This window comes from Saimiri boliviensis, chromosome 2 (assembly GCF_048565385.1).
Source record: "Saimiri boliviensis isolate mSaiBol1 chromosome 2, mSaiBol1.pri, whole genome shotgun sequence".
Taxonomy (NCBI): Eukaryota; Metazoa; Chordata; class Mammalia; order Primates; family Cebidae; genus Saimiri; species Saimiri boliviensis.
The window spans coordinates 22,411,695-22,429,068 of record NC_133450.1 but is presented as its reverse complement, the minus strand read 5'-3'; the positions used below and the strand labels follow the sequence as shown (position 1 = coordinate 22,429,068).

Genomic DNA, 17,374 nt, shown 5'->3' with positions numbered 1-17,374 from the left:
ATTCATGAGTCCTTCACCTGGGTCCATCTCATCTCCTGCTAGACCAATATACCACTTTAACTCTTGTCTTTTCCCTAAACGATATTCTCTTCTCATCACTGAGCCAAAATTTACCCCACCTCCAGGTCTCAGCTGACAGCCATCTTTCCTGTGAAAATTTCCCAAGTGTTTTAATCTGATTTTTTCTCATCCAAGTTATGTTGACATTAGTAATTTGGATTCATCAATCAATTGAACCATTATTCGTTTAGCACTGACAATGTCAGGAACAGAATGCAAATTTATGATTTGATTATGTGCTCATTTATATTTCTCACTTATTATATATTTATGTATGTATCTCCAAGAAAACCTCAAGGATTTTAACCATTTTTATTTGTTTTCTCACAGAATTAGGCACAAAATTGGAATGGACTAAATTTTATCTATGATAAACTTAACTAGGATAATTAAACAGGTCATTTGTTAATTTGTCAGCTTATGATCACTAACCATATAAGTTGGGTGACTGGCCTTATATTAATAAACATTACTCTTCATTATGTCTGACCTCATTACATTTTGCATAGTGACACTTTGTTCAAAAATTTTTATTATTAATTTTCATAGCTCAAGGATCTAATCAGTAGAACAACTAAAAACAAAACCTCACCTCTACAGAGATAGCCAGTGTGTAGACTTTATTACATAGGCACATATTTTAAAAAACATAAACTGGTTTTACATAAAATTAACCACAATAGTGCAAGAGGTTACATTAAATGAGGATGGATGATGAATGATGGAAAATGCAAGGCCTGGATCAGCTGAATCATTTACTAGATCTTGGGTTCATCCATTCTGATGCATTAAAATTTATTACAGACATTACAAGAATGTAGGGTGAGGAATGCAGCTTCTCTGTCGTCGCCTGGCTAAAACACTGATTTTGATTATCTATTGAATATGGTAGCTTTCTCCAGGTTCTCTTGGCAAGTAGACATAAAGGTTAAATGAATGCTGGCTTAAGGTTAGAGGAGTTCATATCCTTCTCTTTCCTCACCCCTATACTTACTCTTACACCCAAGATTTTGCTGTTGGGACCTGACTGTACATCTGTTTTCCCAGAACTGCTCCGGTGAAATACTACTGGGGTTGCTGATCCAAAGCACATGGAGGTGCAACAGTGCTTAAGGCTTCCGTCACAGTGTGGGGCTAGACAGCATCCCCAGCTAGAACTGAGGGTTTGATCTGAGGGAGAACTCGGGAGCAAACAGGAAGAGGATGTTGGAATTCCTTACCCTGTCCAGTTGGAATCAATCCAGCACATCTGACTACCACAAGCACAACCAGAAAAGAAACTAAAATTACACACTCAAACATACCACAAGGGAGATGGTATTTTGTAACTTGTACATAGTTTTAAATTTTTTAAAATTACAATTTGCTGGCCGGGCGTGGTGGCTCAAGCCTGTAATCCCAGCACTTTGGGAGGCCGAGGCGGGTGGATCACGAGGTCAAGAGATCGAGACCATCCTGGTCAGCATGGTGAAACCCCGTCACTACTAAAAATACAAAAAATTAGCTGGGCATGGTGGCGCATGCCTGTAATCCCAGCTACTCAGGAGGCTGAGGCAGGAGAATTGCCTGAACCCAGGAGGTGGAGATTGCGGTGAGCCAAGATCGTGCCATTGCACTCCAGCCTGGGTAACAAGAGCGAAACTCCCTCTCAAAAAAAAAAAAAAAAAAATTACAATTTGCTGTTACTAAGAGACAGTGAGATGCAGAGGGTACTGTTCCCCTCTTTCATCTGGTTTTGCCATAACTTACAAATAGTCCCAGGATGTTTACTGAGTGTCCTTCAATTTTCACAATATTTTATACAAAATGACATAAGACATATATATATACACACACACATCACCGATCATCCTAGCATCCTCAGTACTTGAAGGGCTAGACCTACTTCTGTGTCAAATAGTACCCAAATCCTAATATCCATTTTGGAGACCTGTCTGTAGCTCTTCACACTTACACCATTGTTCTCTAATGGATGATGCCAGTGGAACTTCCAAGGAAGCATTCCACCTGATCTTCACCACCCAATTTGATGCTCTTTTTAAATCTGTGTTTGGAAGGCAATTGCAAAATAGAGGATTTGGAAGGTTGGCTGTGTTTTTGTTGTCTAGGGAAATGATAAAAAAAAAAAAAAAAAAAAAAAAAAAAAGAGAGACATGAAAAGGAAAAAGATGGACCAGCTGATTTTTCCAATCTTCACAGTTTAAAATTATTGGTTCTTACAAACATATGAAGTCACTGAAAGGTGGCATCAATGGATATTTTGTAAAATAATCCATAACGTTAGAATTAGAAAGGACTTGAAAAAACAATTAATCTAACTTCCTCACTTTTTGTTTCAGGAAACTGAAGCCCAATTGGGAAAATAGCAAGTTACTTAACATAGTGATTGTCTCCATGGCTATGTTCTTTAAAGACTCATAGAAACCCCAATTTTCCCTTAAATCCATCCATTATGGCACGCCTATAAGCAACTTTATATAAACAATCCTCAATGTTCTCATGTCTAGCCTTTCCTCCCTTTAGGGAAGCTGACTGCTAACATAGCACCTGACCAGAGTAGACACTTGATAAATATTTGTTGAGTTTAATTAATTCTGCCATCTATCCCTTTTTACTATGCAATCTTTATTTTTCCTAGAGCTTCCTACTTTTAACTTTTAGAGATGGCTTCTAGTTAAAGTATTTTGAGACTTGGTACCCAATGCTGATCTGTCATCTCTCTGTAATTTACTTTTTCATATTGGAATTCTTTTTTTTTGGTCTGTTTTCTTATAGCTTTTGTTACCTCCAATTATCCTTTGCCTCTCTCTCCAGGCACTACCAAACTCATTACTATGGATAGTTTCTGCCTTTACAGGCTTAGCATTGCCAAGTTGAGAGAAGCATTTTTTTTTTCAATTCTCAAAACAAAGAAAAAGACGTTCTCCAGCAGATTTGCTAAGGCACACTAGAAGAAATTTTAAAATCTCACATTCTTGTTTTAGTTAATACATGGGAGACTATGATAACACATACATTTGTTTTCTACATTTGTGGTTGCCTTATACATCTCCTTCACGTTTAATTCCTTAAATACATAAATATGAGTCATGATATCTAAAGCCAGTCTCAAAAAAAGATAAGAAATGGTGATTCATGGAATTAGCATTTAAAAAAACTGGTAATGTTTAAAAATCATCTTTAGAAACTTGGCGAGAATCCCCTAATTTTATGTGAAGAGTTGACATGGTTTGAATGGCACTTGGTAGTGAAGTATTCGAGACAATGCATTTACCAAATACTTTTTTTCTTTTTTTATTAGAGAGTGGGTTTCACCATATTGGGCAGGCTGTTCTCAAACTCCTGACCTCAGGTGATCCATCTAACTTGGCCTCCCAAAGTGCTGGGATTACAGGCGTGAGCCAAGGTGCCCAGCTCCAAATGATATTTTTCTGTGGATGTGATTTTTCCTTAGCTTTGTTTGAAATTCCTTTTAAATTGCATTCTTAAGCCTAGCTTGTCCAACCCATGGCCCATGATGGCTTTGAATGTGGTCTAACACAAATTTGTAAACTTCTTAAAACATGCTATTTTGGCCAGGTGTGGTGGCTCACCTGAGGTCAGGCATTCAAGACCAGCTGGCCAACACAGTGAAATTCCATCTCTACTAAAAATACAAAAAATTAGCCAGGCATGGTTGTGCACGCCTGTAGTCCCAGCTACTCAGGAGGCTGAGGCAGAAGAGTCACTTGAACCCGGGAGGTCGAGGTTGCAGTGAGCCGAGATTGTGCCACTGCATTCCAGCCTGGGTGACAGAGTGAAACTCTGTCTCAAAAAAAAAAAAAAAAAAAAAAAAGAAAAAGAAAAAAATATATATATGCGCTATTTTTGGGCCATTTTTTAAAAGTTCATCAGCTGTCGTTAGTGTTAGTATATTTTATGTATGGCCAAGAAAATTCTTCTTCTTCCTATGTGGCCCAGGGAAGCCAAAAGATTGGACATTACAGACCCAAGGTGTAGATATGCTGGAATTAACATGTAATACTCGTTTTTAGATGAGTTAAAGTTACCATTCCAACTGGGAGAATTTCTATAAGTAGGCTGGATCGCAATGATTCCTACTTAAATGAATTTAATATTCCCCAGGCTTTTAAGAAAAAAATTCAGCTCATTCTGTTTTCCCACTACTAAACTTATTATAAAATATACATCACCTCTGAAATAATGATTTTATCTTAAAAATTTCGACCTTACTATCTCAGATGTCCATCTCACTGTGGTGACAAAATAAATGCCCAGCAACAGTCAGCAGTTAATGCTGGGAAGAGCGAAGACCTTGTGTGCATCAAGACTGGCTGTGCACTCTATCAAATGCTTTCTTTTCCTACTGACCATTGAAATGGGCAAGGCTCAGGCTCATAGATCTGTTTGACTTGCAGGAACAAAGCAATCAATAATCTGGACTATGGACAGCATCTTTGCTCCTATGCTTTTGGGCACAAAAATGTTTTTCAATGTGAATGAGGTGCACTGTAGTTCAAAGTCAGCAGCATATTAAGTGCCTAAGTGCTGACAGGTTTTATGAGTTGACTGTGGAGGCAAGAATAAAAGGAAAGCAAAATTATTTAAGTCCTTCAGGGAATAAAAGCATGCTTGCTGGCTTTACTGTGAGTATCTGATGGTAAGTAAGGGTTAAGTAGCCTTAGAGTCTCAGGGTCAGTATTCTTTCAGCAAACATTTGTTGAATACATAATCATTTTCCTTTATTTCACGAGTATATGTTTGCCCTACTGGCAAGCATTTAAGGTGGCTGAACCATGCTATATTCCAAGCTTTGTGGTAAGTGTTGGAAACATAAAAAAATTACATATATTCCTTGCTTTCATGGATCCCATTTCTCAGAAATATAAGTTTCTAGGGAAATAAACTCTTATTACCAGTCACTGAATTTGAATAGAAATTAGTCTCATTTCAAATAAAAAATATTTTAAATAAAATAGTGTTCTCAGGAATTATGAACCCTGCCAATAGGCTGGAAAGCATAGTTAAAGGAAGAACTAAATAGAAAAAACAAAACTGTCCAGATAATATTTAATATGAATGAAATATAAACTTTTCATAAGGAATAACTAGTACTATGTCTGCAAGAGCAGGCCAGGGGATCTAATGGTCTCCCCACAAAGTGACTCACTGTCTTGTCTGACATGTCGTAATGAATACATTTCTTATCTTTTTGCTGCAAAGTCAAAAAGCAGGCCCTAGACTGAAAAGAAAGCACAGGTCTTGATGCCACATGATATCTAATTTATGTTCTAATAGTAATTCTATATATTGGTAAAATGAATTCATTTTTAATATTTTCACATTATTGATAACAAAGATTATTTGTGACCACACAAAAAAAATTAAAATTAAAATTAAAGTCCAGGTCCAGGGTGGCAAACGTAAAATCTGTGCATCCACAGGTGATTTGCCCAACTGTGTTTTCTACAGAAGTTATTTAAACCTAGTAAAACACTCATTATGTCTAAAAATATATAATATAGTATTATATTCCCCAAGCCCCTATATGCTACCCATAATCAGTTTCCTAAAAACAGTAGAGGGAAAACAAATTTGATGAAATTAAGATGTTAGATTTTTTAAAATTAATAATAATTTGCAGGTCCAGAGCAGTGGCTCACATCTGTAATCCCAAAACTTTGGGAAGCCGAGGCAGGTGGATCACCTGAGGTCAGGCATTCAAGACCAGCCTGGCCAACGTGATGAAACCCCATTTCTACTAAAAATAAAAAAATTAGTGGTGCATGGTGGTAGGAGTCTGTAATACCAGCTACTTGAGAGGCTAAGGCAGGAGAACTGCCTGAACCCAGGAGGCAGAGGTTGCAGTGAGCCAACCTCATGCCATTGCACTTCACCCTGGGCAACAAGAGCAAAACTCCATCTCAAAATAATAATAATATAATATAATAATAATGTGCTTGCAGAATATAGATAGCATAGAAAGGATTTTTCCCAACTCTTGGTTAAAAAAAAAAAAAATAGTCCAGGTGCATGTATGCAGCCAATGAGAATTAACCATGGGGGTACAAAAAAGCTCCAACAAGCAAACCACATGCGATGCTAGCAGATGAGGCAGAGATCTTAACACAGTGCTAAGCCAGAGTGACTAAGGAAGGTTCTGGGATGAACTTCATTCCCCTTGCCAACTCTCCAATCCATTTAGATATTCTATGAGGAATCAATCTCAAAAGCATTTAGTACAACAGGGGAAGAGATATGCGTTGAAATCCCTTGACAGAAACTTCAAAGGAATTCCACTGTATTTTAAAGAGCATGAAAAACCATTTATGAAGAAAAAGACAACTGAAGGTAGATGTCTTATTACTATTGAGACTAAACTTGTATTTAGAAGGAATCTTGGTAGACAGATAGACCAAATCCAATGTAAGATTCCCTTTCATGGCCTGTGGGATAGGTGGTTATTTTAATGATTGAGCATTCACAGGAACTGGGAATTTTACTAACTTGAGTCTATTGTTCTTTACAACAACTCTTACTAGAAAATTCTTCCTTATATTGAAGCAAGCACTTGTCATCTGTAAAGTTCCACTTTGTTCTCATTTTTGCCCTTTGAAGTTACACAGAATAATCTAATTCCTCTTCCTTTTTACAGCTCAACAGAAATTTTGAGGCAGCTATTATATCATTCCCTTCCTGTCTGCACTCCCTTTCCAGCTATACCTTCTGTTCCTTCAGGGAAGCTATTCCCTTGTTCTTGTATAATCAGACCCTTTACAAGCCTGGTCACCTGCCTGTGGACACAATCAACTTATTAATGTCTCTCTTAAACTATGATACCCATAAATGAACCCAGCACTCCATTTAGATGTAGACTAGATGGAGGATTAATAAAAGCATGCAAAGCTTTTATTAACGCCAGCTGAACACATTAGCTTTGTGAATAGCCATGATATATTTCTGATATATTTCATGATATATTCAAAATTGAACCTCCATTTCTGTAAGGAAATATTTCTCTATAAACTACTGTGACACCAGAGCTTCCTAAACCCTTCCCAAGGACACCACACACATAAACACACATCTACAAACACACACTAAAGGGTTGCATTTAAAAAAAAAACCCAATATAGGATTTCTCATTAATGCCTATTTAATCTTATCCTTTTAGTTTCAGTTTTATGTTTAGATATTTCAAAATATTGTAACTGTTTCTATATCCCAGTGTCAATACATACTTAGAATCCAATGATTGTTCATTGAATCCATTGATCTTGAATCCATCAGCCAAAACCTGGAGATGTTGTTCATTTCTGCATCATCTACAAATTTGATAAAGTGTGCCTTCTGTCCCCCGACTCTAGTCTTCATGGGAGAGACACCAAGATACAAATAAGAAACAGGTGATTAGGAACAGATGAAGAAAAAGAAGATTGAGTGTTCCAGAAACAGATGAAGAAAAAGAAGACAAAGTGAGTGTCCTGACACCTGGAATCAGGATTTAATGTTCCCAACATTAGAAAAATATGGCTTTTCCCGTCTCTACCCTAGAGATGCTTTTTCAATCCATTACAATACTGCGATTATTATCAAAATCTAAATTTTGGGGGAAAGCTCATTCAAGCTTAATTTTAAAACAGCTTTAAAAATTATCTCTGCAGCTTAAATTTCCTGTAAAGTTTGGGTTAAAGGGACATGTAACTGTCTATTGGTCATGAGGTATAACAAGAACTCCCAAATGCCCCTTACAAATGCCTGAGGTATTATATATATTTGCTTCAGGAATCAGAAGTGGAATATTTTTCAGTGTGAATTTGGGAATTCACTGAGATTGAATCTACCTCTTGAACTGAACATCATCTTACATTTAATGTCTCTTTTCTCCAGAGAGAAGAAAACTAAGCTTAATTTTGCCTTCCCTTCAACAGCCATTTTACAGAATGTGGGTCCATTCACAGAATTAAAAAGTCTCCTATTGTGCCTTTTCCCATTGTCTATTGTGACTCAGGATAGCAAATCTTGTGACTGAAACCTTAGAGAGATGGAAAAAGTGTTCTAATATAAACAATCCAGAGCCAGGAGGAAATGTCCTGGAAACTTCTGTTGCACAGTGTTAACATTTAAAGAACGGAGACACCTCCAAAAGGTCTAGTAAGACCCAAAGAGGAAATTTGTTTTGCACCTTTTCTGAACCTTTTCTATAGAGAGTGAAAGAGATGACTCTTAATTAACTTCTCAAGACTGCCTTTTCCAGAAACTTAAGTGAGTGACAGATGAACATCAGAAGGGAATCGTGTCATCACTGATGTGGGAGGTTCTTTTCCTGACAGTAACAGTCACAACAAACCACATACTAGTGCTGCGAGATTAGCAGAGACAAGGTAAGGAGGCTTAATAATATAGTAAGCTCCAACAGTCAGGTGAACCACATGCTTCAGGCATGACCAGAATCAAAGAGCCTCTCTAAAAGCCACCATTCTCAGGGTTTCCTGGTAAAATACAAGTAACTGCAAACAGGAAGATCTGGTACACTGTTCCCAACATGGAGTGGCCACAGCAGGTATTGACTTAAACTTCAGCTACTCAGGAAGACACCTTATCATGACTCTGGGATCAGGATTCCTTGCCGCAAGGCTTTGTCACTGCACTCCACACTCCTTGGGATTTTCCATTTCATCTCCTTCAAAGTCTGGCTTCAAACTCTTTTTTTGCTCAATTTCCACCTGCCAAGAATAGAAGCTGGAGATAAATATCAAAAAGAAGAGAAAAACATGCAAATAAAGAAATAAACCAACACTCCAAAGGTACTTTGAGATTTCTTGTAATTTTGCTAGTTTTGGGCTTTAGCCACATTGGAGCTACTGGCCCCGAGTGTATGTCTCTCTCTTTGCACATGTACTTTGATTGGTCTGTAATTCCCTCTTCCTCATGGTCCACCTGGACAGTTCTTATTCTTTGCCTTGTACATTTGGTCAAAGGTCACCCCTTCTGTGAAGTTATTTTTGACTTATTAAGTAGTCTTACGTACTTCTCCCTGTGAGTATTTCCACCGTACCTTGCACACTTGTCTGGCTCCACTATACCATGGGCTCCATAAGACAGGGGCAGGATCTTGTTCAATATTGTATGCAATAATTTAGGAGTACAGTGGGCAATTGACAGAGACTTACCAAATGAATTAAATCCTTCGTAATTGACTGTTTTACCTCTCCAATACTTCTTTTTTTTGAGACGGGGTCTCACTCTGTCACCCAGACTGGAGTGCAGTGGCGCAATCTTAGCTCACAGCTCACTGAAACCTCCACCTCCCAGGCTCAAGTGATTCCCCTGCCTTGGCCTCCAGAGTAGCTGGGATTACAGGCATGTACCACCATGCCTGGCTATTTTTGTATTTTTAGTAGATACAGGGTTTCATCATGTTGACCAGGCTGGTCTTGAATTCCTAACTTCAAATGATGCACCTGCCTCAGCCTCCCAAAGGTCTGGGATTACAAGCATGAGCCACGGCACCTGACTACCTTCAATACTATCCCTCTAGAAGACCTCCAAACTGATAAATATGGGAGTGTTTACAGTTTTACCATATCTTCTCCAAAGTACAGTAGCTGTAATTATCAAGAAATTAATAGATTCATCTTTGAAAGTAACATATCTCAACCAAAATCTTTGATAGCTCAGGCAAGGAATTCTTTGAGTTCAGGGTTAAGATTGCTCCTCTCAGCACCACTTTGGATATTTATGATGCTTGACGTATAGGGTAATGATTCCACACACAACAGTCAGGTTTGAGGGAAGTGCTATTTTTTTCCAAGCCACAAGATGGAGTGTTTGTTCTTTTTGGTAGTTAAATGTTTTGGCCCACACAACTAAGGAAACACTTAGAGGAACAATAAATCACTATGTAATTCCAAGGATATTATTATAAATAGAAAACCACTTTGCAATATCCTTTTTTAATAAACTCCCTTTTCAGTCGTTGGCACTCTTCTGGAAAGTATCACTTTCTATTCATGTCAGAAAACTCTAACTTTCATGATTCTTCCACAGCCCAGACCCCCGTTGCTATTATAAACGTTTACTCGTTTGCTTGGCGTTTGACTTTTGTCCTGTTACAGGCTGGTACCCAGGTCATGTGTGTCCTAACTTTGTTCAGGTCCACTTCATCAATTCTAAATGAAACATACGCTGTGATACAGCACTTTCTCCCCTCCACTTCCAAGCTCACTACTCTGTGACATAAATTACATTGCAAATGAATGATAATAACTCCTTTACCCCATTGCTCTTTTTCTTTTTTTGAGACAGAGTCTTGCTCTGTCACTCAGGCTGGAGTACAGTGGTGCAATCACGGCTCACTGCAGGCTTAACCTCCCGGACACAAATGATTCTTCTGCTTCAGTCTCCTGAGTAGCTGGGCCTATACGCACATGCCCCCATGCCCAGCTAATTTTTGTACTTACAGAGATAGGGTTTCGCCATGTTGGCCAGGCTGGTCTTGAACTCCTGAACTCAAGTAATCAGCCCACCTCTGCCTCCAAAACTGCTGGGATTACAGGTGTGAGCCACTGTGCCTTGCCCCCATTATTCTTTTTGTTGTCATTGCTCCTAACGACAGAAAGACATTATATTTTGCTCTTTGATGAGCCCCTTTTTTTTCCGACCTTTCTCTCATCCACTAGCCAGATGATGGATTTAAATCAGAGCAGATGCATCCACAGCTATGTAATATGGTGAACTTCCCCTAAGGCAGTAAGAGGTTACCAGGCAAACATACTAAACATTGCTAAAAGGAGTAAGAAGGGGAGGGTAGTGGGGTGAACAAATGGACTTGGAAGCATTAGCCAGACACCTCCTAAGGCTACCTGGTAGCTGTAGTGTGCAGAATAATTGACCCACTTCCTGACGTCAGTCTTGTCTTCCACGGAGATAGATCTCACAGTGGCTTTGGAGGCAGAAGTTGTGGGCATGTTGAACTCGACATTCACGTGACTGGCAAATCTGGAAGGCACTTCCCGGTCAGAGCCAAGTTCAAGGTGGCAAAAGAAACAGTGTGGGTGACCAGAAGCTATGAAAGAAAGACAATCGAGAGATCAGATTATCTGGGGAGAAAGTGGAAGCAGCAGCCAAAGGAGTCAGCTCAGTAATAAAGGAGGCCTGTGGGCTCAGCACCTGCAGTCTTTCAGAGGGTCCAGTGTGGAGCAAGAGGATCTGCCTCGGTCCCTTGATAGAACTCCATCAGATTCTAGCAGCCTGGTCTCCTAGCAACAAAACCAAGGCCTGAGAAACAGGGGCCATTCTGCCTGCTCAGGTGAGAGTGAACACAGCCTAAACATGAAGAAATAAGGGCCGAGGATGGGAAGAATGGAATAGAAGGCCTCAGCACTTAGCACCTAATACAATATCAGTGACAGCTTCCTGAAGTAAAATCATTGCTTTCCTTTGAAGAATGGATTGACTTTCTTAATAGCATTTCATACTTTCAAACTGCTTTTGGCATACTTTTCTGGGTGAATGATATATGTAAATGACAAAGACTTCATAAATAGCACACAGATACTAGGGAGGCATATGGAACACTGGGCAAAACACCGACCAGCAGAACACCTGGGCTGGACTTCCAGCTCCTCTACTGAGCAGCAGAGCTCCTCCCCTCAAGTCCTTTATACCCGCCAGGCCTCAACTCCTCCTCTGTGAAGTGTGGAGATTAGGGTACGGGGAAGAAGGAGGGAGAAGTGCAACAGGGTGAGCTGGACAATGCCAGGCACAGTCCCTTGCTGCTCCTTAATTCTATACATCTGTGGGTAATTCCACGATACTCATGATGGCAAACTTAGGGTTTGATTTTCACTTGAGAATTGTTATTGAGATTTTTGAGGAAAAAGATCGAGAGCTTAGTTCTGTGACTGTAATCACTGAAATATCGTTGTCATGCATCTGCCATACAGGAAACATTTAAGCACCCTATGCCTCCTTCTCTGTTAAATTTTTTACACAGAGTCTCTCTTCGAGTCTTCATTATGATCCTTTGAGGTCAGAATGTGGTCTTCATTTTACAGTCGAGGAAGCTAAGGCTTAGGGAGGTAAAATGAGCTACCCACGTTCACAGCTAGAAAGTGGCAGAGCTAAAAACTGAACCTAACGGTCTGATCCCAGAGTGTTCTTAACCACTGTATCTTAGTCATAACCTCATGGTCCCTAAAACGCAAGATCAAGTTTGCAGAGTGACAGGGGTAGAGTGGGATTGAGCTATAAGAACCCCCACATAGCAACTAGCTATAGGTAAACAACACGAAATGACTTTGCCTTCAGTATGTAACTGAAACAGTCCCTTAGTTATCCTAGTTTCCACAAACAAACAATTCCAATGTTCTTTACTGGTCTGGCCAGGACTTCTCAATCTCAGAGAGTGAGGACACACACACCCGCTCTCCAAGGAAAACATTAGATAGTGAAGTATTTGTTTTGCTCTGTTTCACAAACGTAACATATTTCAGTGGTTATTTCTAAAGAGTAATGCTTTGGAAAATTGAAAAATCTGCACTGATTTTAGGAAAAGAATTTAAATAAGATACACATAATAGGAAAAATTAAAGTATTTGAAAATAAATCCATTCAATGTTTTTAAATTGTGTGCCGCAGATGTAATTTACAAACTATCATTTATGGGGCATTTATTACAGGCCAGATATTGCGCTAAGCCCTTAAAAGCATTATCTCATTTCATTCTCAATGAACTAGCTATTAATAACCCCATTTTATAGATAAGAAAAATTAGGTTTCTCTGAGAGGGTTAAGTAAATTGCTTGAGGTTACACAGCCATTAAATGGTAGAGCCGGAAATAAGATTCAGAGATGACTCTGCCTTCAAACTATGTCCTAAATTCTCCTCAGTATATTACTGTGAAATAAGATCAAAACAAAGTATAAAGAAGCATCTTTTAATTTAATAGCAACTCGGACAACTCTTTTAATCTAACTACCCTTATTTTGCACATTTTGGAATACGGAGAAATTTTTCCTTTCTGCATGATTGATTTCCTCCTTTTACTCCACCAAAGTGTATTCACAGCAAATTCTGAAAGCAGCATTTTTTCCTAGAATCCTAGCATCAACTCTCAGATGTGTAGGGGTGGTGGACAGTTAAGGAAGTTCAATTCTGAAAGCTATTATAGTTGAATTCATAGTAATGTGCTAAATAAGTCCACACATTCTGTCATTTTCCTTGATGAGGTTGAGAAAATTCAACAAAAAAATTCAGATTTTTAAAATTTCTTATACAACGATGATCATATTGGCACTGTTTTCCCTTCACCTGGTCTAATGAGGAGGGGGAATTCCTGCAATGGAAGCCATTTATGCAGGACAGAATGTTTTATTTCCTGGCGGATAATCTGTGGAAGCAGCGGGACTTGTTTTGGTACCTTCTAAGATTAAGAAAACTCCTGGGATGAGGGTGGGAGGCGTCCTTGGGGAGCTCAGAGAGGGGAGCTGCTGTCCTATATGGCTGGGCTGGACCCCACCAGTGGGGTCACGTTGGCATTCAAAGGTAGCTGCTTGAGCTTTTGGTGGCTGGGACTGGGACAGCCTGCTGTGACTATAGGTTTGGGATGCCAGCAACACAGGGGTGCAAGCTGCTGGCCTCTGCTGCCTGGGGTTTGACTGCCCTGCCCACTGGGGCCTGGGAATACAGGGCCACTGCAGGCAAGAACATGTGAGGAGAGGTAGGCTTCCAGCCAGCCGGTCCTTTGACCTCAGATGAGCTCTAGCTTCTTTAAAGAAGGTTAAGGATTATGAAAAATAACCTGTACAAAGCACTTTCCCAGGGCTCTCTGCACACCTAGACCCAAGAGCTTAGGAAAGGGCTATTACGAAATGATAACCATCAATTCTCTGGCTTCCGGAAGGAGCCCTGCAAGGGAGGGCAGGAGCTAGGCACGGTGAATACCAGCAACGCATGAGAACTTACATTCTGCCTGCGATTCAGATCCTATACATCTCAGGTTTCCAGAAAAGGGTGCTATCTATTTCCTGACCGGGCATGAAAACATATCGTTGGCCAGGGAAGTCTAAGAAGCCTCTTTCCAGGGGTTCACTATTGAAAATACTGTTATATAACTATGACAATAAAAGCAGTAATGGGGCGAGGCTGTGAGGATTTAAGTAAGAAACACCCCCAATATCCTTATGTTGTGCTATATTTAAAAAATCTTCCACAATAAGGTTCCAGCAATCGGGAAACAGATATGTAGTACAGCATATAAGCTGCATTCACTTGCCCTTGAGCCAACAGAACACTCTCTACTGAGAATCATTAAGCAAAGTGTTTGCTGAAGGCCTGTTTTTGCTTCTTCCCTTGTCCTGTGTCCATTCCCCCTCTTTTCTGGTAGCAGTCCTTTTCTTTCTCTCCTTTTGGGAAATATTCTTCCTGGTGCTACACATTGTCTTGGTCACATCAGTCAAAATGCACTCCTCTCCTCTACACTCTTGAACCAAGTTGCCAAATAACAAAAAATAGGGCCAGGTGTGCTGCCTCAGGCCTGTAATCCCAGCACTTTGGGAGTACAAGGCAGGCGGATACCTGAGGTCAGGAGTTTGAGACCAGCCTGGCCAACATGGTGACACCCTATCTCTACTAAAAATACAAAAATTTAGCTGGGTATGGTGGCACGTGCCTGTAACCCCAGCTACCCAGGAGGCTGAGGCAGGATAATTGCTTGAACCCAGGAGGTGGAAGTTGCAGTGAGCCAAGATCACGCCATTGCAGTTCAGCCCGGGTGACACAGCGAGACTGCATCTCAAAAACAAAAACAAAACAACAACAACAAAACCCAAGAAGAGAAAAGAATCTGTGATGATTTGTCCCTAAGGCTACCCAGTGAGGAGACATCCATTAGTTCCTATGACCAGAGCTATTCTCGCACTCTCTTTCTAAAGTCTTTTTGATCAGTCTTTCCCTCAGGTCTCTGAGCTATCCCATCCAATAATTTGTTTTGTTCCTTAAGGGGGCTATTAAGTCTTTGTTGCTTATAGTAAAACAAAAAACATAAAACCCTCATCCAGTACTTGTAAATGTTTGGGAGAAATCACTTTTAAACAAATAGATACATTTGTACACACTGGAAAAACTGCAAATAACTGTTTTTTCTGGTGGGACTGATTTCAATATTGGTGTCTACTTGGTTTCATCTACCAGGACGCACCGGTGGCATTGAGAAAAGGAGAAAAGGACCCTGGATGTGACTGCATGGCTCTAGATATGTCACGTCACCTTCCCAACCTTAATTTTCTCATCTATTAATAACTTGGCTAAGTTATCCCCATGTTCCCTTCCAGCTTGAAAATCCGATAATTCCATGGTTGTCTCTTCCCAAGGGCTTCCACGTCAAAGGAGAGTTCAGGGTTTCTCCCCTCCTCCGTCAAGTCAGAGGGGCCCCGTGGATAAGGTAGAAGTTTCAGTGCTACCATCAGCAGAACACAGTGCTGATTGCAGGGGAAACGAATAAGCAGGCACAGAGAGGAACACTTGGTTTAAAAAACGCTGTCAGTTTAGAAGCAGGGAGTAGCAAATCCAGCCTCACACACAGAGGTCCAATTGTCTCTTCAGTTTGCACAGCTACACCCAGTGTCTGATACAGAACGCCCTGGTGTGCGTCCACTCCCTGGAATGCCTGGGGAGCTGGCTGGATCATATTGCCGTTTGCCATCATTTGCATTACATTTAGGATATAATAATACAGCCACTCCACACTCAGAGCAGGAGAGGGAGACTCAGAATGCATCTGCTAGGATTTAGAGTGAGAATGGAAGAATGGTTACACACATAAGATAAAGCCATTTCAATCAAGTTTTTCTTTCTTTTTTTTTTTTTTGGACGGAGTTTCGCTCTTGTTACCCAGGCTGGAGTGCAATGGCGCGATCTCGGCTCACCGCAACCTCCGTCTCCTGGGTTCAAGCAATTCTCCTGCCTCAGCCTCCCGAGTAGCTGGGACTACAGGCATGCGCCACCATGCCCAGCTAATTTTTTTATTTTTAGTAGAGACGGGGTTTCACCATGTTGACCAGTATGGTCTCGATCTCTTGACCTCGTGATCCACCCGTCTCGGCCTCCCAGAGTGCTGGGATTATAGGCGTGAGCCACCGCGCCCGGCCATTCAATCAAGTTTTTCTAAACCTTACTCTTCTTGCTCAGGTAGCATATCCACTTTTGTTAACAGACGGGCAAAATGTATTCTAAAGAAAAGAAGGGATTTAAAGGCTTACAAGCTCATGGGCTTGCTGCCTACCATTGGAGACACCCAGACTTACTCTAAGAAATATGCGTATTAATGCTGGTTTAAGTGCTCCCTCATTTTGTCATTTCACTAAATCTCACTGGACCCATGGGGGAAATAACCGCCATCTGGACTCACTCAGCACAAAAGCATCCCTGATAGCTGTGAGCAGCCCAGCTAGAGCTGGTAAGCATTTTTTGTTTGTCTAAAGAAAACTTTCTTTTCTTTATATGTCGGCTGCCATTCTGGCCCTTTTAGAAATTCATATCCGGGCCGGGCGCGGTGGCTCAAGCCTGTAATCCCAGCACTTTGGGAGGCCGAGGCGGGTGGATCACGAGGTCGAGAGATCGAGACCATCCTGGTCAACATGGTGAAACCCCGTCTCTACTAAAAATACAAAAAATTAGCTGGGCATGGTGGCACATGCCTGTAATCCCAGCTACTCAGGAGGCTGAGGCAGAATTGCCTGAACCCAGGAGGCGGAGGTTGCGGTGAGCCGAGATCATGCCATTGCACTCCAGCCTGGGTAACAAGAGTGAAACTCCGTCTCAAAAAAAAAAAAAAAAAGAAATTCATATCCTAGCTGGATCTTCAGTCTGCCTGCAGGCCACTTTTCTTTCCCATCCCCCAAGTCCCAGAGCCAAACTCTGAGTTTGAGATATTATGACGGACAGGCTTTGCACAGAGGAGCTGCAGTTATAAAATTAACTTCTCAGTGTCTTGTCCATGACTGGCCATAAACTGACCCTTTTACCTACATCGAGGGCAGTGTGAGAAAGATGTCTCTTCAGAAGCCATCTAGAAATGAATCACTTCCAGCACCACTGCTAATAACGTTAATGAGTCCAAAAAGAATATAAATTCAGAAGCTGCCCTGCAAAGCTGCTTAGCAGCTCAGCTGAGAAGAATAATCCCTAGTTTTACAGAAGATGTGTGATAATGAGGGGGTGAAAAGAGTGACCTGGGCTGCTAGGCACCTTACTTACCTTGCTTAATTATTTTTACTTTTCTGGTCCCACTCCCCCTCCATCACCACTCCC

At 40.6% G+C, this 17,374-nt stretch overlaps 1 protein-coding gene across 10 annotated transcripts in view; it reads right to left on the bottom strand.

The window, feature by feature from the left end:
- Positions 1-665: 665 nt before the first annotated feature.
- The window catches only part of STON2 (stonin 2), a 173,703-nt gene continuing 156,994 nt past the window's right edge, over positions 666-17,374 (bottom strand). For 6 of the 10 annotated variants that reach the window (XM_074392880.1, XM_074392886.1, XM_074392884.1 and 3 more), the window contains one exon: positions 8,795-11,128. In XM_074392880.1, the coding sequence (XP_074248981.1) occupies positions 10,821-11,128 (308 nt within the window). In that variant the 3' untranslated portion in view covers positions 8,795-10,820. The other 4 variants (XM_074392883.1, XM_074392885.1, XM_074392888.1 and 1 more) reach the window with 2 other exon arrangements.